At 54.3% G+C, this 27,674-nt stretch overlaps 1 protein-coding gene and 1 long non-coding RNA gene across 2 annotated transcripts; both read right to left on the bottom strand.

The window, feature by feature from the left end:
* Window positions 1-159: 159 nt before the first annotated feature.
* On the bottom strand, window positions 160-27,445 carry TRAM2 (translocation associated membrane protein 2). Its single transcript, XM_068936946.1, has 11 exons — window positions 27,172-27,445; window positions 15,398-15,461; window positions 13,293-13,402; window positions 12,939-13,055; window positions 9,192-9,250; window positions 8,465-8,549; window positions 8,135-8,205; window positions 7,314-7,418; window positions 6,507-6,665; window positions 5,131-5,303; window positions 160-4,766 (listed from the first exon to the last, which is right to left on the bottom strand). The coding sequence occupies exons 1-11, from the start codon at window positions 27,289-27,291 to the stop codon at window positions 4,693-4,695; spliced, it is 1,137 nt and encodes a 378-aa protein (XP_068793047.1). The 5' UTR covers window positions 27,292-27,445; the 3' UTR covers window positions 160-4,692.
* On the bottom strand, window positions 24,060-26,320 carry LOC138066669 (uncharacterized). The gene is made up of 2 exons (XR_011139960.1): window positions 25,216-26,320; window positions 24,060-25,099 (listed from the first exon to the last, which is right to left on the bottom strand). It is a non-coding gene; the product is annotated as an uncharacterized lncRNA (long non-coding RNA).
* Window positions 27,446-27,674: the final 229 nt, after the last annotated feature.

Below are 27,674 nucleotides of genomic sequence, written 5' to 3'. Positions count from 1 at the left end.
AACCCCATATGCAGGGAATATGAGGATACAACATGCCGCACCAAAGGGAACAGACTTGTCTGGCATGGCAGGAGAAAAATATGTAAAACCCATCCCAGCCTGCTTCGTAAACACATAGATAGCTTAGCAGAGTGATGAAACATCAGTGATCAGCAGCAGTGGAAGAATCTATGCTTTTTATTTGTTTATTTCAGAAAATACTTTTGTTGAATTTATCACAAAAGTCATTTAACAACAAACATCAAAAATCCATACAAAAACTAAGTGACAGGAAGAATGAAACAAATGGGATAAAACATCTGAGACTGTTACTTCCCCCCACCCCCTCCAAAATTAGGAAGTTTGCACTAAAGGATAAATATGGAAGAACAGAATTTTCCTTGAGTTCCTTTGCTGAAGTTTGGTCCATGGAGTTCAACGTATCTGAAGGAAAGCTACATGCCCCTACCTAGCTTTTACAACATCCATTCTTCCCCACTGCTGGCAAAAAAAAAAAAAAAAAAAGACAAAAAAAACCCCAACACAGCCTAGAGACTCAGAAGCATACTTCACAGTTTCATATAAAGCCTGCCAAACAAACCACCTATTACACACTCATGAAATTTACAGAAAGGCGGTAGTCAGATCACTATAATCTCCCTCTGTCGTTGATGCAAGTCAAACAGACTCCATCAACCAAGACTTCACTAAGGCAAGAGTCAGATGCTGCTGTAAATCCCCAGGCACTGAATGAAGCCAGCATATCTACAGGCTTCAAGACTAACTTGCAGGGGGGAGGCATCCTAGAGTAGTCTTTCTCCACACCTCGACTCCAACCGGGAAGCCTACCAAAAAATCATTTTAAAATGGTGAGTTAAGGGTAGAGGGACATATAGGGGAAGTAGAACTCATCTTCTTTACTAACCCCACACATGAGGAACAAGAAAAAAGAACCCTAAGCAAATGCAGCTGTAATGCCCCATTATTTAAGAGTCACTCAAAAATTATACATGAAATGCTACATCTGTTCTTCCTCCACCCCCTCTCTTCCCAAGCCCATTCCCTACTATGACAGGAAGGGAGAACTGGTACGTCAAAGCTTTTCTAGGCTGGGGCAGGAAAACACTATGCTTCACAGCAAAGGAATCACACACTACTTGATTCTTGGCCTTCTCAGGGTGAATAATGGACACAGAGACTACAAAAGCAGTCACAAGCCCATAGGAAGGGTGTGGAGCAAGCAATAGTGTTACACTGGAAGTAGGGACTTGCAGTTTTGCATAGTCTCTAACACTTTCTGTGGTGGACAAGAGCTCCTATTTTTTGTTTGTTTTTATTTTTTATAGAAGACACAGGATTTGACAGGACAGGGCATGAGAAGAGCATCCACTTGAGAAAAGCGGGCTCTCAGCATCTTTGTATGTAGAATTGTCAAGGAAAGACTCACCACTAGGAACTTGCAGAGAAAATACTCCATTTGGGAAGAAAAGAAAGCTCTTTGGGCTGGAGAGAAGACTTGGTCTGCTGAGAAAAGCCATGAATATAGAACCAGTTACTGCAAGCTTGCAGCCAAGGGGATAGTGTTCGTGTTAATATATAGACCCAGAAGCAGCCTGTGGTGGCCCCTCTGATTGACAGTGGACTGCAAACCGCTGGAATGACAGTTGATAGTACATTACAGTAAAGGCTCAGCTCAAAAAACTCTAGGGGGTCATAATGCAGTTGACAGGAGAAGGAAGGGGATTTCAGAGGACTAAAGATAGGGGAGGGCAACCTCCACCCCCAGTCTTCAGAATAAAGAAAGAAAACATGGAGATGCTTCCAAAACAAACTGTCCCTTTTTCTGGTAGCTCTATCCATAAACACATAAATGTAGCATACGTCATACATATGTTGTAAAAAGGGAGGGTGCATAGCTATTGGTATAGTACGTAGATTAAGAGTACAAGGGACTACATGGCAACATAAGGCACTTGGGATACAAAGCATAATTAGCTATTTTATGAAGGCGCAGGATTGTGCAAGAGGAAAAGCTGCCTGAAGCAAAGCAGGCAGGCAGGAGAAGTTATTCAGCAGCCAGTTTTTTTGGGATTGTACATGTCATCTATTAACACAGAGTCAATACCTCAGCTGGTGTGAGGCACCTGCTTTGCAGAAAGGACCAGCTAAGGCTATGGAGAGGTGCCAGCTAGCAGTCACTCTTTGGAGGGCAGATGGCAGTGGATGGCTAGGGAAGGGAGGCAGGCAGCAGAAAGGAAAGGCCTCTCACATTAGGCCTTTTCTGTGTCCTCCCTAACGTAAAGCTCTTTTCAGCTCCTATCGTGTTGCACTGTAGGCACTGTTGCCTACAGTTAAAGCCAAGAGTTACATTATCTGTCTGGCAACGACTAAGAGGAGCAATTGTAAGGTACTACCAAAGGTACTCTGCTCCAAAGTTTCTTTCCTCCGTTCTCCTGAAAACAGGGGAACCCCTCTCCCAAATTCCTGCTGACATCTCGTTTGGCATTCAGAGTCATGGGGATGGAGGAACAAGCGGGATTTGTTCAACTGTGTTCAAGTGCTTGCACATTTTCTCCATCCTGCGCCCAGCATTAGCTGGGGCTCAACTAAGAGGAGAGGCGGGGAGAGCGAGCAAAGACACCTTATAGAAGAAAAAACCCTCATCTCTAAGAGTAGCAAAAAACCCAGCTGTCACCCATTCCCCAAAACATGAATGATCTGAAGGATGACACTGCTTCAGCCTCACACACAAGAGAGCGCAAGCTAGAATCACGCTCGAAGAGAGCCACAGAGTTCAACTGCCCAAAGGGCTGAGCAAGGAGAACACTAAGAGACCGGGCATCTCCTTCACCCCCAAGGAAGGCAGACTTCAATCCCTACTTTCATATCAAAGAGTGCCCTAGCTCTCCTTGACCCCATGCAACCGGCAGCATCCTCTTTTCAGCCAGCCGAGAGCGCACACCGGTTACCTGCTCCCACCATAGTGAAGCGGAACAAAAGCTACAGCTGGCTTTGCTGCACAAGAGGCACCAACAGCAAAGCCAAGCTACAGAAACTCCCCTGGAGGAGAGCTGCAGGGTGAGAGGTGCCTGTCTACTGCACATCTGCCAAATCTGGAACAGTGCATGGCAGCAAAAAGAGGCCCACTGCTCAGTGAGCTGGCACTGATGCATGAAACACTGGGCAGGAGATGCTACTCTCCAGCAAAGGGGCAGCAGGGGACCGAGCTGGTTCCCACGAATCTCCTGCCAGTATGTACAGATGGCAACAGGCAGGAGCAAGAGGGAAAAGTGGTCTGTAGGAACAGATGGCCTTTGAGGTAGATTTGAGACAACTCCACCTGCCAACAGCTATGTGTCACAGGTCAGGCCTTTCCTAACATACAAGCTACTTTTTGCAGCCCCTGACTTCCTTTCCTTTCCCTATCATCTCATTCACAGCTCACAAAGGGATGACGGGGCTAGGTTTTTGGAAGAAACCCTGCATGTGATAGCACCTTGGGTGGATACAAGCTCTGTATCCTTTGGAAACAAAGAGAGGAGCTGATGGCTGCAGATGGCACAGCGGGACTGGTATGGTAGGGACGAGGAAGGCTAAGGTGATAGCATGATGAGCACTGTCCCATCAATGCACAACCCTTCACAGCAGCCAGTTTGCTCATCTAGACATGGTTAAGAGCCATGAGAACACCAAGTCCGTGAGTCACGCTCAAGTAAGCAAAGGGCCTGGGCTGATGGGACCCAGGCCAGTCGACAAATGTGCTCAGAGTGGGGCAGGACTCAAGACTTCACACAGCCTGGGCGTGAGGATGCAACTGCTCCCATGACAAGGCACTAAGAGTTGCAAAGCATGAAGCCCAGCTCTCAGAATTGGGAGGTCCAGGGCAGCTATAGGGGCTGCTCATGTCCTGCAGCCAAGATGATAAGAGGGATCAGCTGTACCAGAAGAGCTAAGGCAAGCAAAGGCTAGGGGTCCTGTATGAGGAGGGAACTTCTCTCCCTTCTCTGCTGCACAGCTCTCTGAAATTAGCTCAAAACCAGGGGTCAGAGGAACCCCATTTACCAGAAGTCCTCTATGAGACAAGACTCCTCTCCTGGATCCTGGTCCATATTTGCAGCATCACTATCCTGTGGCACTTGCCAAGTGCTCGATAGATGTGTCCGTGGAGAGGCAACCCTCACCCAAGAACACCCCTGAGCCTAATGGTCACAGCCATGACTGAGCACAGAGCCCCACCATCTTCCCCCAGGCATCTGTTCTCATCACAGATATGTGGTGCTTTCAAGCTGCCGTGTCCCTGAACCAGGGGTTCAGGGAAGTAGCACAAACAGAGGGGAGGAACACGCTGTAGAAGAGAACAAAAGGATTGTTTGGAACCATCTATGACGCATTCATAAAAATAACTAAAAAAAAAAAACCAAACACTAAAATAGAAAAAAAAATTGCACGCTGACTTACAATGAAACAGAGGAAGGCAAAAACAGGAGGTTTAGAACACACTCCTATGAAGGGAAGGGAGTAGGGGAAGGGACCTTTTTGGTTTTATTGCAAATGGTTCAAGAGAGCAAGAAAGGAAGGGAGGAGAGCGAGAGACACCTTGTGAAGATGACAGGTTTCCAAGCCATTCAAGATGATGCTCGTGAGGACAGGGAGGAGGGGCTGGTTCTTAGTCCTGGTATCTCGTCCTCCTCCCTAATAGACAAGCCTTTGCTTCTATGGTGATTTGAGCTTCTTGGTTCGCGGTGAGGTCCCGTTCTCAGCTTTCACCACTCCGTTTTCATGGTAACCTGGGGGCGGGGTGAAGGGCGGAAGGACAACAATTTGTCCCACATCACCCTAGACGGGCCAAAACTTTGCCTCGGCTTAGAGCAAAAAGCCAAAACCCACATGGCTTTAGCTTTATTAGGGTTAGCCCATAAACGTGGGGAGAAACACTATTAGCTTGGAACTGTGGCCCTCAGGACACAGCCCCGCTAGGGTTCTCTGGGGCTCAGCAAGGAGCAGCAGGAGGCATCGTCCCTTGAGCACTGCCTCCACAGGCAGCCCCTGGTACAGGCAACAGCGGGGACACCGTGCTGCAGGGCTGACGCCTTGTGCTTGACGTAGTACCACCCCATCCCTCATCAGCCCTGTGCCGGCCACAGCACTCACCCGAGTCCCTCTTGAGGGGCTTGGCTTGCTGCTTGGCGCTGGTGGCAGCCGCGGCGGCTCGCTTCCTTGTGCTCTGCTCATTCCAGTACTCCCGCCAGCGCCGCAGCTGGAAGTGGATGAAGCGCCACATCACCGAGGCCTGGAAGAGGCACACCAACAGCAGCACACTCATTCTGGCAGGGGCGGAGAAGAGGCAGGCTGAGAACAGACGAATGAGGCCACCACGAACCCAGCCTTTGAGAAGCAAGAGGCCTGCTCCCCAAACCCATTGAGGTCAGTGTCCAAGGCCCCCAGCCACTCCAAGCTGCCTGGATGGCCACCTGGGAGCCAGAGGCAGGCACCAGCTGCCTGAGAAAGAGCCTTTTTTAGCTCCTGCAAAAGCCTCCCAATTCGAAATGAATCACTGCCTCCTCCCTGCTTAAGAGACCCACAGGTGTAACAGAGGATGGCCTGGCGAATGAAACCAGTGGAGTAACATAGCTGGTCCAGGCCTTGGTGCCACTAGAAAACGGAGTCTCCACCTCGCCAGCATCTCTATTTTCTGCTATGCCCTGAGCTCAGGACAGCTGTTCCCCTTTCCCTTTCCACCACTAAGCTTGCAGATGACAAGACTTCAGCGCTAGGATGGACTAAATGGCCCCTGGCTGCTCTATAGAAATGTATTGCCTTTAGAGTATAATCAGCTAAAAGCTGGATGTGGTTGGAAGGGAGCTAGAAAAAGCCCTAAACTATCAAGCTTGACGCTAGTCCCTGGCTCCAAAAAGCTTGGGAACAACTGAATGGACCCAGAGCACCTGCCCTAAAGACTTCTGAACTGAACCCACAGCTACTGCATGGGTAGGAAAGGCTCCAAGTCTTCATGGATGGAAAGCCATAGAAAACTCGCCCTAGCCTCTGGTTCCCATGCCAGTAGGCAGCAAAACATTTCCAAACAGAAGAGAACATTTCTTTACATCGACTGCATCCCTGTAAGCGCAGTTAAGGGTGCAAGAAGGAAGGGCCTGCAAGTCTTTCCCTAAGATACCTGCCTTCATTTATCCTTTATAACTGGTTACTTCACTCAAAGAACTTGTTTGTTGGCTTTTCCCCACTACCATGATTCAGTAGCCTTCACCCCTCCTTGCTCTCTCCATGCCATCCCAGGTGCTAGAGCCTTCCTTAGCAGGCAGCCCAGAGAGTTTCAGATCCCCATTGGGGTTTCCTAACTCAGCAAAACCAACCATGGGAGAAAACCACCAAGGAACATAAGGAAGAGGTTTTAACAGCTCAGTTCTGCCTCAGCATCTTCCTGATCACATGAGCATATGTGAAAGCATATGATACAAAAGCAGCCCCCTCCACTCCCAGATATGGTAGGGGACATGATAGCTCCTTACCTGAAGAGGATATTGTTGAAGAGGAAACTGAAGAAGTTCCCTCTCTCAGGGTCAAGGGCCTGGTTCTCCACCCGAGGCAGCCCAAAGCCGATGACCAGAATATAAAGGGTGAGGGTGAAGAGCCTGGTGACCACGAACACAACAGCCCAGACATTAAACCTGTGGGGAGACAAGCAGAGGTGTCGGCAGACCAGTGCTGGCATCGTGAGGTGCAGTCAGTCAGGTGGCGGATGTCCTGGCAGACACAGTAGATGGTGACCCAGCAGAGGCCACAGACTGATAGAAGGCCTCTGCTGGGTCACAAGCAAAGGCTATTCTCAGCAGAGGTTCACATCATCAGCATTTGTCCTTTGATGCTTCAAGGGAGGTAAGCAGGAAGTATTAGCTGTCGAGTATCACCCTTTTGGGGCCTGTTTTTTTGACAGCTTTGCCCACAGTGGTGCCTTGCACATGCACACACATGCACGCACACACATATGCACACGCACTGCAGCAGGACAAACACAGCCAGCCCTGTCTATCCTGCTCGCCTTCAACGTGAGCAGAGCAACACAAAGCAACACTGAGCACAGCGTGGCTCAACAACCCTCATTCCTGCTGCCGACTCTCCCTACCCTACTCCTAAACTGGCTCTTATCAGAAACAGAGGCCCGCTGTAGGTCCTGCCCTCCCCTCCCAGGTCTCTGCCCACCAACACTGAGCAGAAAGATGAGAGCGAGCCCCCTCGGGCTCTTCGGGATGCAGGCGGCTCTCCCTGGCATTGGCTGCCTCAGGGGAAGGAAAGCCATGACCAGCTGTCCTGCTTACAGCTTCTCGTTGTTCTCATCCGTGAAGTAGACGAGGCGGGCCATGTGGAAGAAGAATTCAGCTAAATATTGCAGCAGCAAGAGGATCAGCCCCAAGCGTGTTAAGCTACAAAGAGGGAGAGAAGAAAGAAGAATTACTGGGCTGCTCATCCTTAGTCCTTCCTATCCAGCTATGTCATGTGCCTTGCAATTCCTTAACTGCAGCAAGTGCCAACCAAAACCCAGATCTCTTTGCAGCAGAGGCTGTAGGATCACAGGGGAAAGATAATCCCTTAAAACATCAAGCTACAAAGTGATAAAGTGGCCCAAACCAGTAGGAGAGGCTGGAAGAGACCAGTCCAACACAAAACTTGAGCCCCTGGCAATGCTGCTCTGTACAGACCAGAGGAAGGCTAACAGCTTGTCTGCATGTGCCATGCTGGGAACGCGCCCTAGAGGAGAGAGCTTCCCTCGACCCCAGGAAAAATGCTCCCTGCAGCCTCTGCTTAAGGATCCTCAAGCTAACGTTTGCTTTGCAACGCATTCTGAACAGAGATGACTTATGCACTCGCATAAACTGGCTGAAGAACTTCAAAAATAGCTGGGTCTGTGAAAATGGTTTGACTCTTAACATCCTGTAGCAGGGAGTTGTGCAAGTTAAATAGGATCTCTTTTCTAAACAGTCTCCTTATTCTATTTTATGCCCACTGGCTGAGGCTTTTAGGGTGACCAAAGCTGAGCCCAGCCTTCCAAAAGGACCTGCTCAGCACCCGACGCAGGACTGCGTGGTGACCCGCAGTCTCAGCCGCAGCACCGGAAGGGAAGCCAAGGCACCCAACTCACTTGAGGAGGTACGCGCCGGCTATGTGCACCAGGTAGAGAGCAATGTACTGCAGCTGGCGAGGGATCTCCTCCTAGTAGGGGCAGAAAGGTGCTGCGTTAAACCCCTCACACCTCTATGCCCCTAAATCCCAAAGCCTACTTTTCCCCAGTTTGGTGGGTAAACGGCATCAAGCACACCAAAGGCAGCGGAGAGACGGCAGCGACCAGACCCATGCTCAAAAAGCTGCTGTCTCCAATGGTGGTCCTCGTGGTCCAGCACCCCCCCAGCTCTCCACCTAAGAGCACCGCAGCCACTTCGGGTGACGTTTTTCGCGCCCGCCTGGCTCTCACCTTGCGAACTTTCTGGAAGTAGAGCTCCGGCAGCGCGTGAAGCCAGTACGCCAACTGGCACAGGTAGAAGAACTTCACCTGGAACCTGAAACGCATGGACGAGCCGCATGAGAGAGCCCGAGGCACGGAGAGATGGCGTGGCTCCCCCAGCCTCAGAGCCCCGGGAAGGCTTCTGCCTGTGGCGGAGCTGACCACAGAGTACCAGGCAACCTCTCGGCCTCTTTGAAGCCACTGGATTCAAGAGGCATCATTACTGGGCAGAAATTACATGTTTAACTGAGCTAGTCATGCCCGGATTTTATCCAGCTGCTCATGCTGTTGTCTCCATGCTCTCGGTGAACCTAATGCTTACTCTTGCAAAATGCCAAGAGAGAAGGATTATACCCCCTTCTTCTTTGTTTCTACTAAGAAACATGAAGAGCAAATAAGTGGCTTGCCCCAGGTGATGTAGGGAGCAAGCAGCAGGGATGGGTCACGGAGCCTGGAGGTCCCCCAGACAAACCTGCCTCCAGGAAAACCCTCCCCAGGACTGCAAACAAGATTGCCATCGGTACCCCCAAGAGCCTGCTAAAAAGCAGGATCTCACTGCGGCGTCCTTGCAGGAGGGAGCTGGAGGCTGTATGCAAAGGGCGCTGCGTTGTCAGCACCCTGCTCCCAGCCGCAGGGAAAACCGTAAAGAGGAAGGAAGCGGCCAGCCGAAGAACAAAATGCCCTCGCGAGTGCTTACGGAAGATAAACATGAGGGTAGTTTTCCCACAGACTCCGGGGGTTTGATATGTATCCTTCCTGAAAGAGAAGAGATGCAAACCTTCAGCAAAAGAAACAGGCACTGCAAGGTTACAGCAGGGCAGGCTAACGCTACGTCAAAACTAGGAGCCTGGGGAGGAGGCCTGAGACCTTTCAGAGCTGCCACGACCTATGTGCATTAAAATAAAAACCGTGCCCTGATGGGCAAGCCAAGGCTGAGATCACCGAGGCTCAGCCGTGTTCACGGGTCTTTAGCAGCCTGCTTGAGTTTCGTTGGGCCTCCAGGTTTGGGGTTTGAAGGCTGCTTCCTTGGTTGCATAAAGGGCTCTGAGCTCAGGATAGGATGCTTTGGGGTTTGGACCACACAAGCTCTGGCAGTGCGGGGGCAAGATGCCAGTAGCACAGGTACCACATGCATGGTGGTCCAGGAGGCTTCTTCCCCACCAGAGTTTTCAACCTGAGCACCAGCTAAGCAAAAAGGAGTGCCTTTGAAGACAAAGGAGAAGAGAAAACCCTTAAAAAATAACTAAATACGCATTGCATAATTTAATTCTCCCCCTGCCCGCATTCCCCTAGGCCTGTTACCTTAGGCTTGCAGGATAAATTACAAGACAGGGCTGCCAACTCGTTCCACGTTTGCACAGCACCTGACAACGTGGGGTCCCGATCCTGGGCCGGGCATTGCAGAGTGATGTTTGTGCAGAACATTAATCCTGCGCACGACCCACTTGTCACCCCTTCACCTGCACTCTTTCTGCCCTATGCCCTCTTTTCAGCAGTGTGACCCATAGGAGCCTGGGGGAGGCCCAAGCACTTCAAACAGTGACCTGCTCTGTGAAATACGGGGCACACGTGGGGTGTTCAGACAACTTGCTGTGTCAACGCTACAGATTTTACACGGATCTCAGAGTTCCTGGAAACATGGGGAAAGTAAACAAGGCTGAAAGCCCTTCCCACCACGGGGCAGGGGGGAGAAAAAAAAACAAGAAAAAAGAACAGCATAAGCTGGTTTGCTCTGGTTCCAAGAGCCAGAAAAACAGCGATGAAGGGGCTGAAAAAGCCAGCAAGGTCAGGGATTGGAGAAAGAACCACCTGCGAAATTGCAGCAGGGTAAGGACCAGCCATCTGGCATCCACCTTTTAGGGGAGCCCTCAAAGTTGATAGATCATCTCTGACAACCAGATGCCGGAGGCAAAAAACGCACCGTTTCGCCCTCATTCATAGTGTTTTCACTGCAAAAACCACAGCGGATGCCGAGCCGGGGCCAGGGCAGGGTGTTGGCGGGGGGACAAGGCAGCGGGGCCGGAGAGCTCTGAAGGCTCTTTCAGGCGGCGGCGCGGCCCTCGGGGCTCCTTGGCACAACCGCGGCCCTGCGTGTTTGCACAGCATGCTGCAGACCCGGGGCCGCTGAGGGATGGATCTGGTGCTGGGAGAGGGGGGAGTGCAAAAAAAAAAAAAAAAAAACCCAAAAAACAGCTTCCTTCCCTGCAGCCCTGCTGGGAAGGAGCAGTGCAAGCAAGCAGACCTCTCGTTTGGAGGAATTAGCGGTTCCTTAGCGAGGGCCCGGATAAACCCCCACGCCGTGCAGCGGAGGAGGAGACCTGCTCACGAAGCATCCGTCAGGAGAGTGGGCCGAGTGCCGCATCTGGACCCCAGCAGCGGCCGGCTCTTCTCTTCGGTAGCAGCGGAGCATCTTCGCTTCACGCTGCCAAAACGCTTCGAATTCATCTGAAACCTTCTGGTGCTTTTCCCTCCTCCTCAGATTTAAAAACCCCCTCGTTCTCAAAAACAAAGCATTTCAGCTCCAGCTTGTTTGGGCTGAAACGCCCCCAAAGGTGCCGAGTGGTTTCTCTGCTCTCGACAGCCCCCTTATTGCTGACTTTCCCCCTTGCCGAGCAACTGCCCGTTCTCCCCGCATCCCTGCAAAGGGCGTCCTAATACCCCAACAGCACTAGAGGCAAATAAGGAGATAAATAACAGGTTGAGGAAGTAGGCAGGTCCCAAAGCAGTAAATAGAGCTAATAGGGCCAGGCACGACTTTCGGGATCTGGCTGCAACGGTATTTCACGGCCCATTTACTTCTTCATTGCACAAAGGAGGAAAAGGGTCTCCTCAGACTCAGCGCCTGGAAAAAACCTGCTCCGTTTGAAAGTTGGAGATCACGCAAACACCTTGCTCCGCCGTCCCCTCTGCACAGCGGGGAATATTTTGGGAAACAAGTCCCAAGCCGCTTTAACTCATTGCATCCCAGAGAGGCAGCGGGACTCAAGCTAGAGCGACGCTGCAAGCGGAGATCAGCGTCACCCGCCGGTTGCACCGCGCTCAGCAAAGAGGGGCTCGGGGCGCTCACGCAAACAGCGGCAGGCATCAGTCCCTCGGGGGACCGCAGATGCGCGTGCGGGGACCAGCTGGGAAAAAGCAAATTGCCAGTTTCTCACCAGCACCGAGCAGTTTCGGGGCACCTGCGGCTGACGGGCAGCCGGCTGCTCTCTGCTCACGGGCTGCGCGCAAAAGCTCGCCGCGTGGAAAAGGAGCAGGCGGAAAGCCAGGTCGAAAACGTTGCTACCCCGGGGCTGCGTTTCTGCGCTACCCGGCTGTAGTCCGCATCGTTAGGTCGCCGCAACTCCCAAGCGGTCACAGAAACTGCTTCCCGCTCAACGCGCTTCTGCAAACGCCTTTCGCCCCATCCGGGCGCCCCGCTGCCTGAGCCCAGCAAAGTCAGGCGGTTCACGCTGCCAGACATGCAAAACGCCTCTCAGCACTGAAAGTCTTTTCTGCCGCTCTGCTTCTCCCGCCCTGCAGGAAGCGGCGGTGGGGGGTGAGCAGCAGCGCGGGTACCAAACACCGAGCGCCCGGCGGCGCCGCGTCAGGTCCGTTCCCTTCTCCGCTCGTTCCAGGGGCAGCGGTATCCCGGGTTAACGGATCGCCTCTCGCGAACGTGCACACAATTAACACCCTGCCCAGAGCCTTTACGGAGCAGCTTTGTTGATTATAAAGTCCTGCAGTCAGTGGATCAGATAGCCCGCCTGGCTGAGCTTTTTTAGCCTCCTCGGCTTGAATAGAGGGGCCTCCCAGCGGAAAGCCTTGCCCAGGATGGGGAGCGGGGAGGGGAGAGAAGAGGCTGCCAAGGTGGGGGGACGGGGTCCAGAGCCCTCTGCAGCTTCCTCTGGGAGGGCTGGCACTGCTGCCATCTCGGCTTGCACCGTCCCGGCGCTTCCCAGACCCTGACATCCTCCTCCAAACTCTACCCCAGGGCCCAGGGCAACTCCTCCCACACGCCTGAAGCGCAACGAAAGCTGAAAGGACGGATACGGCTCCAAACCAGCTGCCTTTAACATCGAAGCAAACTGCCTAGGCTTGCACTGAACATCCTCTGACTAAGCTCATCCCTTCACTTTGGGAGCAAAAATAGAGGGCAGAGGGTACACCGAAGCATGTGGGAGGGGGATCTGCTACGTGCATCTCCCCACGTTTCTGAGCTGCACCTGTCCATGGGCAACGATAACGTAAGGAGGAACTCGGGCTCCAGGCAATGTATCATGCCCTGCTCTTCCCCCATCATCATTGCTTTTCTGATTCCCTGCAGCTGACAGCAGCAGCAGAAAGTCCCAGAGCCGTTGTCTGACAGCACCGGTTTGGGACTCGCCGGCCGTTTCCACAGAAAAGGAACCGAGATCCGTCGGTGCAGCGGGGAAGCCAAACCCAACCTCAAAACGCCGTGCCTTACCGTCACCACGACGTACAAGCACCAAATCACGGAGGTGAGATGGAACGCAACCAGCTGCCCCGACTCGTTGAACTTGCTGTGTTTGACCTTGGAGAGATGGAGACGCCTGTTGATTTTCTGGGAGGAAGGAGAGGGAGAGAGAAGGGAAGAAAAGAAAAACATGAGCCACTGGATCAACAACTCTCCCTCTTCTTCTCCTTCCCATGAAGCCACCAGAGATTAAAGCTCTCACATTTCCACCCCAACCCCAAAGACCACCCCTAGAGCTCCTCAGAGCTGCATTTAGCCACAGCAGTACCCCGTGCCCCATGCCCTCCCTGTGGGTTTGCTATTTAGACACCGAACGGCACTCACGTCCAGGGCGTACTCCTGCACCACCGCATGCAGGATGATTGCTATGAAGATGTAGAAGAGGATGGTGACCAGATCTTTCAGCCCGTAGTGATAATGGACCAGCTCCCCGTCTGCAAAGAGACCAAACGGATGGACCAAATCAAGCTGGCCCAAACAATTCCCAGGTAGGGCTTAAGACTCACTGTGAGCCAGGGATTATTCCCAATACACAGCTTGGATGGGGCCACCTGGTTTCAGAGGCACAGAGGGCTCTGCTGCAGATAGGACTTGCACCATTGATAAATTCCCCTATCTAATACAGGGACTAAGACGAGAAATAATTGAAGGCAGCAACGGGCCTTGTTCATGCTTGCAGGGACACCCCACTTGGAGCATTAGGGTTTGGAAATTGCCAGCAGGATATGCCATGGGCCTGCTTTCCTCTGGAGTGGGGACACGGAGGACATCCCATGACTTCCAAGGCAGGTCAACCGCCTGTTGTCGTATAACCTCCAGTTGCTGTAACCACTGGAGCAGGGTTCAGCCACCCAAACACAGGTGCCTTGTGCTATTAAGAGATCCAAGACATCAGCACGGAGCTGTGAAATAAGACCTGCCCTTCTGGAGTGGCAGGCAGAGGCCAGACAAGAGACCTCTCTCCAGCACCCAAAATATCCCAGACGTCTGTGTTTAGGCAACTATCTCCAGCCCTGGCCTCTTGCAGCCAAGGCATTACTACATGAGGAGATGCCGGGAAAAGCTCTCTGGGTTATGGCATGCCCAGGAAGTGGTGGCAGAGGGAGGTTGCGTAAGCCCTCGGGAAACAAGCCCACCACAGCCATGCCTGGAGGCCGTGGTTTGGAGTAATGGGAGTTTCCACCCAGATTGCTAAGATTTTAGGTACTCGAACATGGATCGAGTAGGATTTATGACAGCCAGTGTTAAGATGTGCACTGTCTGGTCCCTAGGAGCCAGTTAGCTAGGTGCTGTGCAGAAACAGAGGGAAAAAAATTGCCTGCACCACAGAGCTCGTAACCCCTGTACGAGATAAAAGAATGGTGGGTCTGAAGAAAACGTTATGCATGTGTGAAACTGCTCAGTCTCCTCTCCCTTCTCCAGAGCATTTCACAAGCTGTTCCAGCGGGAGCCGTACATGTGCTAAACGTGGGGAGACACTAGCCACAAGGGAGAGTCTGCTGGCTGACGGAATTGGAAGAATTCGGTTTAGCAGTAAACCTTCCCCCGAGCAAGCTCACTGCACTAAGCCCAGCTGGTCTCCCCGGCTAAGTCCTGAGCTAGCTGGTTCCCTATATACTTTATCACCTGGTCCCTATGACAGTGCTGCCCTCCTTTCGCCAGCGAGATAATTACGCGGGCCCCCAGATTTCTGGTAGCAGGGAAGAACAAACCACGTAATAGAAGGACACAGCAACGGAAGTTGTCTGGACTGTGCTATACGGGAGCCCAGACCACAATTTAATCTGGAAGCTGGATGATTTCTCTGGCCATGACGCTCAAAAATTTTAAGGGCAGATCTTTTATCTTCCACGTGCCTCCCTCTTTATCCTTAGATATATATTTTTTTTCCCGTTAACCCCAACAATCCTGCTCTTCCTTTGGACGATTATTCAAATACTTCTAATGAACTGCAGCTTCCCGCTGCTGCCTCTCCTACGCCACCACCCCAGGCTCTGTGCCTCGAGCACTTGGCTTGACCGATAAATAAAGCGCAAGAGGAATTACCTGTGCAGCCCCTGCCGGTTAGCAAAGAGCTAAATCCCACCCGCGCCCCAGCAGGGTATAAAACCACCTCGGGCATGTAATCGGGCAATTCCTTCTTGCTCGGCCAGGCTTTGGCGGGGAGGACAGCCACCCTGCAAAGCGCACGGAGCAGCCTGACCACATCAGAGCCGGGGGAGGGAGGAAGTCTTTAAACCCCATCGTCACTAGGAAAACTTTTCTTCCCAAACCCAGTAGGTTGCCCCCCCTGCCCCCAAACCCTTCTTAATTTAAAGACAGGTCCCCAGGCAGTGTGCAGCTGCAGAGGGTGAGCCCAGGCCAGCCGGCAGCGAGGGTCAGGCTCGATTTTTTCCCCGCGGGGTGTCTGCGGTGGCAGCATCACTTACCTGCTGTAGGCAGGCTAACGTTATACTGAGGTAAGATAAACAGGAAGGCAGTCTTGGCTGTAACCTGTCAGAGACACACAGAGAAGACAAAAGCAAATGAGTTTTGAGGTCCTTCCAGTCGCTTGCAGCGAGCTGCCCTGCCACCCTCCCGCGCAGCGCCGAGCCCTGCCGAAACACCTCGCCCCGCGCCGCAGAACCCATCGTCTTCTATTATGTTACTAGAACCAGCGACCTCTTATTTTCCACCGTCTTCTCCAATGCTAAACTTCTCAAGAACTAACCCTTCCGAGAAGGGGTCGGTTTTGTTAGCGATCCCCGCTCCTAACCGAGGCAGCGGGTGATGCTGCCTAAACCCGTATCTGCTCTCCCCATCCGGCCGGCGCCGCGTGGGCTCAACGAAGGCCGGCGTTTGAGCTCTGACGGGCAGCGCCCACCGTTCCCCGTGCAAACCCGGGGCCCCTCAGCCTTGACTCCAGCAACCGCTTCCTCAAAGTCCACCGCCGCCGCAATTAGCTCCCCCCTTAGTTAATCATTGCAGCGGAAAGAGCGGCTCAAGCCGGCTGCGCAGCAAGGGGCGGAGGCGTGGGAGCACGGGGCGGGGGGGAGCCGAGGAGGCTATTCACCCGGCCCGCGGCGTGGGAAACCTTCAACAGGAAACAATGCAGGGAAGAAGGGGAGATGTTCGGGCTTCAGCTCCGCTCGCGGAGGCCCCCAAAGTTGCATTTAAGCTGAACGATTGCTAGAGAGAAGATTTTCCAGCGGGGTCTGTGGAGGGAAAGCAGCTCCCCGTGGGAAACGCATGGGATTCGGGGGAGGAAGGAGAAAGACGGAGGTGGGCGGGAGATCAGGAAAGCATCACGGCCTCTGAGCCAGGAAAGCCACCAGCAAGCCTGACCGTGAAAGCTCTCTGCTCTTTGAGAACAAGCACCCACCCACGGGCTGCTCTCGCACAGGACCCGCTCGCCCCAGGAACGGCGGGAGCCCTGTCCCGGTACCTGAACACCCTCGCCCACCCCGATCTCTCGGTTAGCCACAAAGCCATGAGGGTTGCTGAGCTCTGGAGCGTTATACACGGCATTAATTACAACAATCACTTATTCCCATCAGCTCCCCCGTTGGAAACGGGACAGGCGCAGCTCGCTAGCATGCCACGGCACAGAGGAAAAGCAGCCGTGGCAAAAGCGTTCAACCTTTTACTGGCTGCAGGTAATAACAAAAGAAGGGAGAAAGCAGCAGCTTGCTTGCACGGGGAAGGAGAGAGCCGGGCAGCAGCTCCTGGCTCCTCCAGGCAGGGCAAGACAGCTCCAAGGGCCCGTCACTGTCGATGCACCAGATCCCAGCTGCGTGTGCAGTGTCACAGGCTGACAAAAAGGCCAGGAATGAGACACTGGGCCTCCTGCAGAGCCAGGACTGCGCTTCTCACTCTTAATTTATTGCTTTTAATTAAAAGGTCCAGCCCTGGAATGAATCCACCCGCAAGCGCCGAAGCAGAAGGCCTCGTGGTGGTGGGGCAGAGATGAGCGTCCCAAGACGGGGCTGCCTCGGTCACCCACGTTGCTTCTGCAGAGGAGCCTTTCCAAGGCTGTCCTGACCCCGAGCTCCCTCAAGAGCCCGGGCAAAGCCCGCCATGCGCAAAGTCGGGTTTACGGCGCGGATGTGGCTCCGATGTCCAGCGCCAGTCTCCCAGCTGCAACGCCAGCCCACTCCTCGCCCTGTCTGACCCAACGCCACGAGCAGATTCTCCTCTTCCAGGGCGCAGGAGATTTTTACCTTCTCAAATCCCAGCTTTCCAGGAATCTGGACACTGTGCATCAAGGACACGCTGCATCAGCCAGAGGCACACACGGCTGCATAGATACCCCACCGAGCTCTGAGAGGTTACCAGACGGCTCAGCTCGTTAGCTAACCCTCCAACTAATTGGCTTTATAAGAGAATTTTTTCCCCTGGAGGCAAGTTGGCCTGATAGACTCAGGAGTTGAAGCGTCCTCTGGCCACCTGGTTTGGTCAGTGGTGGTGGCCAAAACGGAGAAGCAGAGACCTCCTGCTGGTGGATTAAACCCGTCACCAGATTCGAGATCAGGAATAAGTTTTCTCCCAGGAGAAGAGTGGCCAGCGAACGCCAGGACTAGATTTGGTGGCCTGTCCCACCGCTAGGTGCCTGTGTGCAAAGGGAAAGAGATGACTGCAAGCAGCGCTAGCCAGGAGGAGAACAAGGATGCAAAGGGAGCACGGTTTCTTGGGAAGCGAGAGCCACTCACGCTTTCACAAGGCTCAATGTATGCTACACACAAAATACTGCTGCTTCACAGAGACAGGAACACACCTCTCTGCAGAAGATTCAAATAATAAATACCACTTCCATTATACCATTTATACCAAAAAATCCCCCAAAATAAACAAGCAGGAAAACTCCAGTAGCCCGTTGGTAAAAGCACTGCCCTGGTGTCAGGACTCTGGGGTTTGTCAGCCGTCACGGATGAAGCGACTTCCCCAAATTGTGTTTATCTCAGTTGCCCGCTCCAAAGAGTGGCTGCCTTCACCCTGCCTCTCACGGGCGAGCGGAGGAATTTTCTGCTTGCAGAGAGCGCTTTGCACTGAAGAGAGCGGCACCAGGAGCCAGCACTCGATTTGGCCATATAAGAAGTGTGATGGGTTTGTTTTGAAATCAGAGGCACAAAAATAGGAAGTGCTGGTGTTTCCAAGGAACACGACAACAGGCCACCACGATATCCCACTCCTCCCCTTCCCAACAGGCCAGCACGTCACGCTGCCAAGCATCGGGCTGCAGACGCGACAGCTCCAAAAAAGCCTGCGGTCTTCAAGCATGGCTGCAGATAAGCCGCGTTTCACACAGACCAGCCAAAACTATTTGAAAGCTGCAGCAGGCTATTAAAAACCCAACTGGAAATATTGCTTCACATCTTGCGGGCTGCAGCCGACGGCACGTGGCGGGGGGGAAAGACAACCCAACGTCCCCGAGCACTGCTCGCGCGGGCTTTGCCAAGCAATCCCCTCCCGCCCCCGCAAGGATTGAGCAACGGGCTCGCGCCCGCCGGCCGCCCCGCTGCTCCGCTCTGCCAAAGCTCACGCGCTGAGCTCATCCTTGCTGCAGCCGAGTGCCCGCCCGGAGCGCGGGAAGCAACGTGAGTCCTCTCTCCGGGGTGGAGAAGGAAGTGCTGCAGGACGTTTCAATGGGGTGTTCCAATTCTGCTCCTCTTAAAAAAGAAATCACATGCATTGTGCTCTATTTGTAGAGAAGTGAGAGGCACTTTACCCAGGGAGAGGGACGCCATGGGCAGGGTTTGGGATAGTGATGGAGAAAAAGCACATTGCGTGGCTTCAAACTGGCTTCAGGAGACTGTTCTGGCTCTCGCAAACCTTGCTGGCTACAGAAGCAAAGTTACTTCATCCTGGAGAGACGCATGGCAACCAGGCCTTTGGATTTATTTCCAAATCCCATCATAAGCTGCTGCAGAGCATGAAATAAATGCAAGAAACTCACGGTACCTGGAATGCTGCAGGGATGGGACGCTGCGTCCCACAGGAGCCGACACCAGCAGGCACTAAAGGCTTTGCATCTATCTAAGCATCAAGCCAAGCTCCAAGAGCTCTTCCAGATCAAGGACTGAGTTGACTTTTCCTTCAGCCACAGGAGGTGCACCAGCTCCTCACTGTGCTTTGCTTACTGACATCAGCTCTGTCCGGTTGGCGTTCAGTTTGGCTAAAGCTTCTCCGCCAGCTGATCTTACCCAAACGGCAAGGCTCTTGCTGCAAACCGAGCAGGGCAGTGCGCCACAGCTGAATCGCTGGCACCTGGCTGCTTCTCTCCAGGCTAGTTCGCTGCTGCTTCTTCCAGAGAAGTTTGGAGGAGGGTTTATCTTTGCAGCTTCCCCTACGCACGAGATGCAAATTGACATTGATTCTTGTTGAATTTGTCACTCCAGGAAGGATTTGACCCCTTCTGGCACATTCTTCTACCTTTACAACATGCCACATCTGCCATGCAAAGCATGAGTCCTCCACGCCGCAGTAGCAAGCGTGACTGGGACCAGACAGGAGAAAGTCTCTCATGCACGTAGCCAGAGTAGTTCCAGTTCCTCAATGCACAAAACTGACTTCTCTTCAAATTTACAAGCCTTATGGCAACGTTTAGGGTCTGACCCTTTCTGACCAAAGGTCTGAGCTTCAGGAACAGGCATGGTCTTTTCAGAGAGGTGGGAAGCGGCTTTTGCACAGTGCTCAGCCCTGGCACAGTCTGCAAGTACTCCAGTAATCTCCTTTTCTGGATGGTGTGGAAGGGGGCTGATCTGGTGGCTTTAATGAAGGCTAGCAGGAAGGTTTCCTCAGCAGATATGCAATGCATTGTCCCACCTATAAATCTGCTTTTCTGTGGGCCAGAGGATCGCATCTCTCCACATCCACCGCTGGCTGCAAGGAGCCAGGACAACCCAAAGGGGCCGAGAGAAGAGCTGCGTAGGGGCTGGTCACTGCAACCATTCATCTCTCCACCTTTCACCACAGAGAGTTAGCATGTCTTGGTCATTTCAGAAACCTGTGTAAAACATTTTACTGACTAAAATAAGTCTACCAACCTGGAATTAGGGAGGCATCCTCACAGACTGATATCAAAACTCATGATATTCAGGTCACTAAGGACAAGGACACCTCCTTTTGGAGACGCATCCAACTATTTTTGTGGAGCTGAAGGAGAGCGAGAGCAAAGCACACGGGACAGATCCAGTGTAAAGACGAGCGAGGTGGCTCCGTGACAGCTGGCACTGGCAGAGCACTTTAATAGGACACTGGTGACGCCCCGGCATCCCTGATGGTGACAACCCACAAGAAATGCCGCTCGGGAACGGATGTTATAGGCTGCTGCGGGCTGCGTCCCACTTTCCGCAGGCTGCGGGCAGCCCGGATGGAGGCATCCCACAGGCAGGAAACAAGTCGTGTTTATTTGACCCTATTGTAACAGCTCCAACACGGCCGAAATCCAGCAAGCAACACAGTCCTTCGCGTCCACAGAGGGAGCAGCGTCCTCCTGCAAGACCTCACAACAACCCCCCTCCGCCGCCGTCTTACCAGCAGCGCACGGGGATATGCGATTTAACCGAGGCCACACGCAAAGCTCCAGGAACCGAACAGCAGGCTCCAAAATCCTAGGATACAGCTGTCACCTTCACCACTTCCCCTCCGCGACATCAGCCAGAAGTGGCCGCGGCCATGGTGTATACATTGCTCTATACAGTCCTGCATAACGTATAGGGACTGAAACATGGTGGACGTTTAAATCAATGCCCGGCTTCCCAATCTCCAGCAACCCCATCTCTAGCTCCCTGCTGCAAGGCGGAAACAAGGTTTCCCCAGCTCGGGAAGGAACGACAAGCATTGGTGTCGGCAAAGCCTTAGAGCTAACATCCAGCATCTCACACGCGGGCCAGCACAAGCGGAAGTTTGTAACAGGAAGAGCAACTTCAGGATTATTTAGTGCACAAAAAAACTGGAACGTGCAGCGGGAAGCTACTTTCTGTTCGCTCGTTCGGAAACGAGATCCCCGAAACGGAAGAGAAAGAGCCAGACCCACTTCAACAGCGCAGGGCAGGCAAGCGGAGCTAGAGCCGCCGTCCGGCGGAGAAAACCGCTGTGGGCAAATAACCGTACCGGCAGGATTGGGCTTCGCTGGGTATTTTTTGTTATATTTTGTTATGTTTTGCTGCGAGGCCCTCTCCCCAGCCTGCTTCTTCCCTTGGTTTTTCCTCTTATGGCCAGGCTTTTTTCCAGTGCAGCCAAAAGCCCCAGTCCTACAGGACATCATGAAGGTTTGGGTGTGGATTTCCAAAGGGCAGGTGAGGATTCACCTGCACGGGATGAGCTGAGCAGCGACCGTATGCGAAAGGCAGCATATTCCTCATTCGCTCCCTGCTCTGCCCCGAGGGCTCATCTGCGCAATCCACCCCAGCCACAGAGGATGAGGGAGATGTTCTTCATCCCAGCCTTACCTCACCTGACATTAGTGATGTGCCTGAATGAGCCAAATTAGGCAAGCAGTTGCCTTGAGTGCTCTCTATAGAGCACAAAGAGGGAACAGCCCCTTCTGGAGCAACCAGGTCTCTGGTGCTATCAGCCAGGTCCCAGAGGTGATGATGGGACCCAGGGCATGGGATGATGCTTCCTGGTAGAAAGCCCCAGGACAGCGCTCGGGGCATGTTTTGGGGCTCTGAAAATCCCAGCCCTTAGAAAACCCCATCCCTTGGCTGCTGTAATAAATCCAAGCACCCTCCAGGTGCAAAAGGGCAACCAACACCCGGCAACACCTCCCACCAAAAATACATACGTAAACAAATAAAAATTCCAATAAATAAAAAAGAACTAGAGCCAGGGTGCCCTGGCCCTCTTCAGCAAGCACTTTTCGCCTCCCGCGCGCGGCCGAGCAAACAGAGCGGATGCTTCGTCTCCCAGATGCCTTTACCTTGCCCCTGGCAGCGCCGCGGGCGGCTCGCCAAATCCGCGCAAACGCGCTGGCACCGGCTGCCGTTTGCAGCCCTCGGAGCAGGGGCCGGCCGGCGGCCAGCACATCGGCCAGGCGAGGGCAACAAGTAGTGCGAACACGAGCGGGCGACCGGCCCACGTTTGCCCAGAATCGCTGACGGGGGTCAGCAAAAGCACTTCCCTGAATGAGACTCAGAAACGCCTTAAAGTAAGTTTTTTTTGCGACGCTCACAGCTGCCAGGATGGGGCTCGGTCCCTTCCCGGGCTGCCGACGTTAGATGGAGCAACAAGGATAAACGTCGCGCCAGGGCATCACCTCAAAGGCCAGAGTCGAACAGGCTTTAATATAAATATTTAATGCCCAATGGTCACAACATATTAACCCATCTATTGCCTAATGATGCAATGATTAGAAAAACTCACACCACCGTTAGCCTGGAGTTAGCTCTCCAATGCAAAATCGCAAAGCTCATCTCCTTTTAGCAGATGCTTCTCTTTTCCCCCCCCTCCCACCCTATCAAACAAACAAAAAAAAAAAATCAAAAACCCCATTTCCCTTTGCAGGCATGCAAGCAGCTTTTAGTAAAAGCCTCTGAGCGTGCACATCCAGGCACCGGCAGCTTAGGGTCTGTACTAAAACACACCCATTCAAGCCTTAAATATTTTGAGCAGCGAGGAGCAAGTTTTGAGCATCCTTCCCAGGTCCAATTCCTCCCTCTGAAAACTGGTTCCCCTTTTCAGCTACCCAAATGAGTCCCCAAAGTCTCAGCCTGGAGGGATCTGTGCTGTTTCCACCCCGGTCGCCAAACTCCACGTGACTCCGGCCAGGACCCCGGGTTCACTTGCAGACATGCAAACACTGTGGCTACCCCGGAGCCCTGTTTGGGTTATAACCACTTCAAAGGAAAGAAGCGGCTCCAAATCTCTCGTAGGGGGAGGCTGGGGGAGTTTGTGCTGCCTGTTTAAGTCGGGAAAATATTTCCAGGGCTTGCAAAACAACTAAAAACGATTAGGAGATAAATGTGCTTTGCCAGACTTTTCTCGCAACGCGATTTTTTTCTTCGCCGCCAGCTGGAGCGTTTTATCGAAAGAAAAACTTGTTGATCCGCGGCACGGATTGACACAGGCGCTATACGCAAACCGGAGACCAAACTTTGGACCAGAGTCTGCAAAGGTAAACAGCAGGCTTTAACAAAAATCCTCTCGGAGGGAGTCGCAGCACCTCTAGTCGCACAGACGCACGCGTCTCTCAGCGCGATACAACTATCGTCACTGCACACTCACCGCCGCTTATTCCCTTTTGGAAAGCAAACCGAAATTCTACTTTTCTTTCCCCCCGCCCCTCCTAAAACCGTTCACCCTTTAAATCCCCTGCATGCCTCAGTTTCCTCATGCGGCAAAGGGGAGACGAGCAGAGACTTGCTTCGTTATTGCTCATTAGCACTGGCAAGGGCTTAATTCTTAATTTTGGCAAAGTGCTCTCTGAGCCTGTGTATTAGAGGGGATCTGGGAGGGGGAAAGTATATTTAGTAGGAAGCCTGGAAATAGCAGCTCATTCGTCAGCCGCCTTCACTCGACAGTGTCATAACCCGGTGTTTGGGAGACGGTGACTCACCACCGCGGTAGCGACAACCGCTCCAAACAGAGCCGCGACGCGCACTGCGAACGGGGCGGGGGGGAAAGCGCGGCAAAAGCATTGCACTTCGGGGTGGAAAAGTCATTTCGGCGCTCCGCACCGCGCCGTACGAGGCTATGCCACGCCGCGCCACGCCACCCCATCCCATCCGGGCGGCCGGTTTTAACTGCGGGCGCCCCGGCGCGGTGGAAAGACCGTGTCCGCGTTCAGCAAGCGGACAACACGGAGGGCAGTTTTATGGCCGGTCTTGAGCCGTTTTGGAGCAGAGTGGATTTTTAAAAATCAAACGTATACATTCTACACATAAAAAAACCTATATATATATATATATAAAATAAATAAAATATATATATAAAATAAATAAAAAATGGGCCCATCGAATATAGAAATTGCAGGAAAAGAGCAAGGCCAAAAGGCAATCTGTGCAGAGGGCAGCCGATCTGATAACGTTCACGGGAGTCATTGGTGCCGCAGCACAGGTATTAGGGGAGCTGGCCAGCTGCAGGGTCAATCAAGCCTATCTAGTCTTGGTTTCATTTTTCAGAAAAAAAAAAAAAAAAAAAAACAGGGTGTATAAGAGCTATGCAAAGGGACCGCAGCGCTGCCTGGAGAGCGAGGGAGGAGACAACCCATTTTGCATTTCGATATGCGCGTCACTTGAACTGCTTTTCAGGCAAAAAAAAAAAAAAGAAAAAAAGAAAAAGAAAAAGGAGTGATTTTCCTTTCTTTGGACGGGGAAGAAACCTGGCTACAAGGTCGAGAGAGGCTGCACGCCCGAAAGGCTGCACAACACCTACCTCGCGCCGCGCTCGGAGAAGGGGAGACCCCAAGCAAGCGGCGGACAACGGGTAAAAAGGTGAAATCCCGTTCACCCATCGCGAGGCCTACCGAAAAGCGTCCGGAGCCCAAAGAAACCCCCCGCTGCAGGAAACGGCCTATTGTGAAGCCGGACTCGGCCGTTTCCGCCGAGCCGGCCGCGCTCGGCGCGGTAGCAACGCGCCCAAGGGGAAACGCGGCCGGGAAGGTGGCATCCGAGCGCCGGGTCCGAGCGGGAGCTGCTGGCGGGACGCGGGGAAGCGAGGACGCACGGACGAGGCGTCAACCCAGCAAGGTCGGAGCTGCGGCCGACGCTCACCGTCGGGATCTTGCGAATAAGCGGCGGGACGTTTTTGGGAGGCCTGAGGAAGAGCAGAGCACGCTTTGCTCTCCAGGGGAACCAACAGAAGGAGAACGAAACAGAAGAAGGACCACGAGAGTCGCCCAAAGCCGCGTCGTGCAGACGGCGATGGAAGACGGCAGAGAAAAGCTCCAGCCACCTCCAGCCAGGACGGCAGGAGAGCAAGGGGCTCGCTGGGGACGCAGCGGGGAGCGAAGGCGCGAGCCCCCTCCGCGCGCGCCGACGTTTCGCCGTCCGTCTTTCTCCCTGCTTCGTCCCAGCCGAGGGTTTTGCCGCCACGTCTCCGGGCGGAGGGGTGAAGGCGCCCGGCGTCGGCGATGCTCGCGCCGCAGCCATCCGCCCGAGGTCTGGCCAAGAGAGCGCGGGCAGGAAAGCGCTGGCTCTCAGCAACTCAGGGAACTTTTTAATTAAAAAGACATAAAAAATAATAATAAAAAAAAAGTCCAATGAATTTTGGTGCGAATCCCACCCCGTGGGTGCCCGCCATCCCGCCACCTCCCAAAGCTTTGACTCGCCTCCGGTGGGAGTTTTGGCACTTCCAGCTGCAGCAAAGAGGTAAAAAGCATTTGCACGCCGGCCTCTGAGCGTTGCATCCACCAAAACCTGGGATGCCTCCCGGAGAAGAGCCTGCGCTACGAGCCCGTCACGCCGCAGCATACAACAGCAGGCCAAGCGGCGGCCGTGCCTCGTCCCGGCACCCCTCAGTCCAGCCCTCTCCCCCCCCGCCAAAAAAAACCCAGCTGCTGGAGCGATGCTGAGAAAATTCCCCGATACAAATGCAACCTACCTGATTGTTTTTTTTTTTTTTAAAGTATGATTATGAAACTTGCAGCCCAACTTTGCAGCGTTTGCATGCGGTGTTGGAATACGCAGCCCAGCCGGCTGGCCCTTCCAGCTTTCATTTAGGAACCCCCCCCCCCAACCCCCCCCCCCAAAAGTCCCTTCAATAAACGCCCGCACACAAATTCAACCCATTTGCGACAACAACGAAAACGTGGTGGTGAGGGGGGGAGGTTGCAATCGAGAGGGTATTAAGGAAGTGGATTTCCTCCTGCTACGATTTGCTAGAGCAAGAGCCTTTCCTGCTCGGCCAGGCCCCCCCCCAGCCACCCCTTTCCCGTCTCGACTTGCTTGGAGACGTGGCACTGGGCTCGAAGGGGAGGGTTGGCCGGCGGGGGAAGCAGGAGGCGGGGGGGGGGGTCCGCTCCGGCCCCGCATATAGGACTGAGCCACCGACTGACCGACCGCAGGCTCACGTCCACCCCGAGGTGCCGGGGTAAGGAGCGAGAAGAAGAGCGGAGCGGCAGGCATCCCGCCTTCCCCTTCTGTCCTGTCTCCTCCCCTGAAAGAGGAGAGGAAAAGAAAAAAGAAAGGCCCTAAAAAAAAAAAAAAAAGGAAAAAAAAAATCTGGGAGGGAAGGAGAGGAGAAGGGGGAGCGCGGCGCATTCCTGGCATTTCTCCGCGCAGCGCCGGCACGGAGGGAAGCCGGAGGGAAGCCCTGCTCGGGGGCTCCGGCCGGAGCCCCGCGGTGGCCAGGGGTCCCCTCTGCACCCAGCCGGCGCGCTGCAAGCTGGAGGGAGAGGGAAACGACCAAGCGCTGCTTTTTGCCCCCGGATGGACAAAAACCTCAGCAGGACGGGGAGATGCTCCTGCCCCCCGGGAGGCTTCCTCGGGGGCAGCACGGAGACGGCGGCGAGCGGGCGTCCTCGCTCTCGATGCTCGAGGCCTGCGGGGAAAACCCCTGGAAGGGGACCGAGAAGGTGCTGAGCGCCAAAAACGCCGCTCGCAATAGCTGAAAACACCAGCTGTCCCCAACGGGGTGGGGGGGTGGGGGGGGAAAGAAGGACTCGTTTGCTACAAAGAGTTGATTTTCAATATTGCGATGTCTTTCAACCAGATCCCCACGGTCCAAACCGTGAGCCGGAGCTTTGGAAGGCCAGGAAAAAAATTAATAATAATAATAATAACTGGGGAGAAACACAGGGCTTTCTGGGCCGCGGGGCAGGCAAGGTGTGAACCGCCTCACCCGAGGGCTCGGCCCTCCCCAGCGGGCGCCCGGCTCCTCGCAGCACCTCGGGAAGCGCTTCCCGAGGGAGCGGGGCGCTAGGCGGGACGGGGACCGGGCACCCCGGCCGCGTCCCCCGCCCGCCCGCCCGCCCGCCCCGTCGCCGCGGTGGCTTTGCAGCAGATGAGATTGCTCTCGCCAAGCCTTGGCCGCCCTCGCCTCCGCAGCGGGCGCTGGTGGGAAGGAGCGGGGCGGCAAGGGGCACCCAAAACCGGGGAGAGCGGGAGGATGGAGGGGGGGGGGGGCCACGCTCGGGGCCGTCTGCCCCAAGCCAGACGGAGGTGGGTGCTGGGTGCCGCTCGCCGCGGGGAAGGCGGGGGGCGGCGGGGATACCCCCTGCACTAGGGGTGGGAGAGGGGGAGACCCAGAGGGGACAGCCAGCGGGGAAGGAAGGGGGGAGGCTCACCTCGAACATGAGGGCGATGAGGACGCTGAGCACCAGGCAGAAGCCGATGTCGGCGTGGTTGTGGATGAGGAACTCCTGGCTGAAGAGCGGGTGGCTCTTGGCCCGCCGGCGGAAGGCCATGGCCCGGGCCGGGAGCAGCGGGAGCAGCCGCCCCGCCGCCGCCGCCGCCGCCCAGCGCTGCAAACTTCGCCGGGCCCCGCACAACTTCGCGCAGCGCCGGGCCCAACCCGCGCAGGCGCCGCCCGCGCCGCCGCCTTAACCCCTGCCTGCCCGCGCCGCCCCGCGCCCGCTCCGCGCCCCGCCGCGCGCCTGCCCCCGCCCGCCGCCCTCTGCCCCCCGCCCACCGCTCTGCCCACCTCCATGGGCACCCGCAGCCCGCCAACCACCCACGTCCAACACCTCCCCCCCCCCAGGTACACCCCAAAACACCGGCCTGTGCCCACACACACCGCGCACTCACAGCCTGACACCCACCCGCATCCAACACGCACCCTCCAGGTGCA

This window comes from Struthio camelus, chromosome 3 (assembly GCF_040807025.1).
Source record: "Struthio camelus isolate bStrCam1 chromosome 3, bStrCam1.hap1, whole genome shotgun sequence".
Lineage (NCBI taxonomy): Eukaryota > Metazoa > Chordata > Aves > Struthioniformes > Struthionidae > Struthio > Struthio camelus.
Note: the sequence above shows the minus strand (reverse complement) of the source record. Positions and strands in the feature narration are given on the sequence as shown.

Excerpts from the sequence above, each read along its gene's own strand:
- TRAM2 (XM_068936946.1), bottom strand. The coding sequence starts at position 27,291 with ATGGCCTTCCGCCGGCGGGCCAAGAGCCACCCGCTCTTCAGCCAGGAG. Across the intron at positions 15,462-27,171 it reads TCATCGCCCTCATGTTCGAG|GTTACAGCCAAGACTGCCTT; the intron begins GTGAGCCTCCCC and ends TGTCTCTGACAG. Across the intron at positions 7,419-8,134 it reads GCCGGCGCGTACCTCCTCAA|CTTAACACGCTTGGGGCTGA; the intron begins GTGAGTTGGGTG and ends CCCTCTTTGTAG.